The 3,693-nt window shown below is 41.5% G+C and overlaps 1 protein-coding gene across 1 annotated transcript; it reads left to right on the top strand.

Moving 5' to 3' along the window:
- Positions 1 to 671: 671 nt before the first annotated feature.
- On the top strand, positions 672 to 2,295 carry rbp2a (retinol binding protein 2a, cellular). The gene is made up of 4 exons (XM_038302330.1): positions 672 to 828; positions 1,623 to 1,801; positions 1,881 to 1,982; positions 2,234 to 2,295. The coding sequence occupies exons 1-4, from the start codon at positions 756 to 758 to the stop codon at positions 2,285 to 2,287; spliced, it is 408 nt and encodes a 135-aa protein (XP_038158258.1). The 5' UTR covers positions 672 to 755; the 3' UTR covers positions 2,288 to 2,295.
- The last annotated feature ends 1,398 nt before the right edge of the window (positions 2,296 to 3,693 follow it).

Here is a 3,693-nt window from a genome sequence, read left to right as displayed (position 1 = left end):
TCAAAAAATTCTTGCACAAATGGAAAATCGGCTTGAAAAGAGCAAAAAATTCATACAGTATATACCCGGCTTAGGTACGGTGGAGCTGGTGCCTATCTCCAACAGTCTATGGGAGAGAGGCAGAGTCCATTACAAAGCAACACAAAGACACACAGCCATGCATACACACTCACACCTAACAAGAACTGCCCAAGTCCAATTAAGAGAAGCCAATTAACCTCATTTTGGACTGTGGGAGGAAGCCGGAGTACCCGGAGAGAACCCATGCATGCTCAGGGAGAACATGCAAACTCCATGCAGAAAGACCGGGCCAGGAATCAAACCCACAACCCTCTTCCTGCAAGGCAACAGTGCTGCACACTGCACCACAGTGCAGCTTATATTATATTTCTAATAGCCACATTTTATTACACTTAGAAATGTCTTTTTGAAGAGCAGGGAGACACGTCACCTATTTATAAACCAACGTTCATGCTGCTGAAGTATTGTCACAGAAATAATGCCCTGTGGTCACAATGCAACAAAGACAGCCTGAACTTTATGCCTCATACACACTCTGCTAGAGTCCTGAAGCAATTATCAGGCGGACCGTGTCCTTTGGTCTACATAGACCCACACAAGCGTGTACACTCTTAAACAGACACACACACAGAAACAAAGTGTATATAAAGGGCTGGGCCCTTGAGTGCTCTCCCTTCACTGGAAAAACAAACCCTAAGGCAGGCTGCTATACTCTTTCACACACTGCTGAAAAAATGCCGGCAGACTACAATGGGAGCTGGGAGATGGTGAAAAATGAGAACTTCGAGGATGTCATGAAGGCTCTTGGTAAGTTCCATCCTGAGATGAGACATTCAAGATTTACAAAGAAAGAGAAACTATAGCCTAAATAAGTGTGTAACATGAGTGTGACAGGGAGAACAAGAATGCCAGCGAGAGGGAAAAGGATGGGAAGAAAAAAAAGTGATGTGCCTCTGCTTCATTTCCTCATTGAGCTGCTGTCAGGCCAAGTTAACCTCCACTCTCTGAGCAATTGCTGTCTGTTGCCGTGCCAAATAAATATTGATTCAGTCCCTTCTGCGTATTTATCCTTTCTGTTCCGCCGAAATGAAAGACAGATTCCGAATTAGGATGAGGAGACGGGGGCTAACTCCCATCCTTCCGGGGAGTCGCTGATCAGCCCCAGAAAACACTTTCATTATTCACGACGACTCTATCAGAAATTCATACAAAAAACAAGCTCCAGTGCAGCGGGCTGGGAAGAGAAATCCGGGGTAATCCTCAGCTCCTCAGAGGCATTTCCATGGAGCGACCGGGAGAATTAGATCCTTATGGAAATGGGTCAAAAACTATCAGTCCAATGGGTAAATATTAAGGCTCCATCAGTAAGAGTGATGGGAAGAAATGGAATTTCCAATTCAGGGGAAATAGGATATGAATATCTAAATGATCAGGATGGGCGGTTCACTTTGGCAAGTCTGATGCTAAAAGGGTCAAAGAAAGCCGTTCAGATCTATTCCAACTGGGGAGGAGGTTGTTTCAGAGGACTCATTGTTATTGTGAATGCGGTCAGGGTCTTTGTTTCCTGACCACATCTGTGAAACCTCTCTCCATGCATGCAGACATTGACTTCGCCACCAGGAAGATCGCTGTCCACCTGCACCAGACTAAAGTGATCGTGCAGAACGGGGACAAATTTGAAACCAAGACCCTGAGTACCTTCAGAAACTACGAGGTCAACTTCACCGTGGGGGAGGAGTTCGAGGAGTACACAAAGGGCCTGGACAACAGGACTGTAAAGGTGCGGCGTCTGAGGGCTCAATGCAGGGGGGGTTTCTAATCTCATGCTTTGCTTTAATGACTGTGTTGTGGAATGTTAGAGCCTGGTTACCTGGGATGGAGACAAGCTGGTCTGTGTCCAGAAGGGGGAGAAAGAAAACCGTGGCTGGAAGCAGTGGATTGAAGGAGACCTGCTGCACCTGGTGAGAAAAAACAGCAACAGGCTGGACTCTGATGTCACTTTATTAAAGAACAAACATGAAATTTCAACTTCACTCACTTGAACTATCTTTTCCCCTTTGCATCACATTGAGTTGCCTCATATCTCGAGGCAATAACAATAAAATTATTTGAAACATGCAGATGTAAGCTCTGCTAGCTTGTGTAACTAATAGAGAGCCTTATTGCATCACGTCCCCCCTCTAAGTCTGAAGGTCTGCATCTTGTCTTGCAGGAAATCACGGCCCTCGACAAAGTCTGCCACCAAGTGTTCAAGAAAAAAGTGTAAAATGTGGAGAGAGATTATGTGTGACTACCATGTTTGTGTAGTAAAACAAGTAAAACATTTTAATACAAACATATACGTGCTTCCAAGTTTTTTATCAAACTCTTCAACTTTTAAAGTTTAAATACAGCAAGATTTCTTTGGCATTAAGTAATTTGGAATAAACCACTTTCTGATAATGGCCCTGTAAGCTTCTGATTGAGACCAAAGACACACCAAAGGATGGAAAACTACAGACTGCTACATGTGACGGATTTAAAACAACATATGAAGAAAAGAGCCGAGAAAAGAGATTTTGTGGAACTCTGCAAGCCTGGTTCTTCCTCTGTATAGTAACTAGCAGTGGTGTAAAAAGTACACACATTTGTTACTTAAGTAGAAGTATAGATACTGCAGTTTAAAAACACTCTGGTAAAAGTTGAAGTATCAACTTGACCTCTTTACTCAAGTAAAAGTGAAAAAGTATGTGCTCCAAAAACTACTTAAAGTATAAAAGTATAAAGTATCCTTTAAGAAAAAGGCCAGATTCCACTATATGAATTGAAAGCACAATTTTTCCACTATTTCAAGAAATTCTTTGAGATAGGGCCAAGGATGAGGGAGGTCTTGTTGGTCTCCGCCTCCATCTCCCGATACGCTCTCGCCTGTGTCCGACCTTTCAGACATTTAGACATCTTTTTCTGAATCCCACATTGTAGCATGGCATAGACAATTCACATTAGCAGTTTGAAGAACACCTGCTTGCTTCTGATGATTTCCTTTAGCTAACCAATGAGTGTTTGCGTTCTATGACTCATCCAATCACACTAGTTTTCACTAGATGTGGATGGCACCAATGATCTGCATTGGATGGCGCACATGACATGAAATACATATTTAGAAACATTAAACCAGGGGTAACTAATAAAAAATCAGTGGGGTCCGAATAAAGAAAATCAACCAGTAAATGTCAGGAGACATTTTTAATGATCTGTTACTTTAAACAGAATTTAACACTGAAATAAAATGACGTATTTATGCATTCATGTTACACTGAATAAAAAAAAAAGATGAAAAAATAAAAATAGAAATTGCCAAATATTGCATCCCATGCTATCTGAGAGGAGTTTACACTTGTATGACTGTATTCCTGTATATCCATCACTAGTTAAAAGACAAGATTCAGCAAATGCAAATTCTGCCCTGACAGCGCAATTGTCGCTGTACGATCCGAAGCCTCATTTGGAGCTTTTAAACAGGCTTTTGAAAAACTTTGATACTTTTTAGAATAAAAAGCTAGCAGATGTGAATAATCAAAAAATAACAGAAACACAATTATAGAGCATTCAGTATTACAAGAAAGCCCACACTGTTTCTGAATAAATACATTATTGTATGAGTTCTGTTCCGTTTATGTCTCTTTTCTTGTA

The sequence above is a fragment of the Cyprinodon tularosa genome, unplaced genomic scaffold (assembly GCF_016077235.1).
Source record: "Cyprinodon tularosa strain WSP-4 unplaced genomic scaffold, ASM1607723v1 ctg487, whole genome shotgun sequence".
Classification (NCBI taxonomy): Eukaryota; Metazoa; Chordata; class Actinopteri; order Cyprinodontiformes; family Cyprinodontidae; genus Cyprinodon; species Cyprinodon tularosa.
The sequence above is the reverse complement of the archived record's forward strand: the minus strand, read 5'-3'. Positions and strand labels throughout refer to the sequence as shown.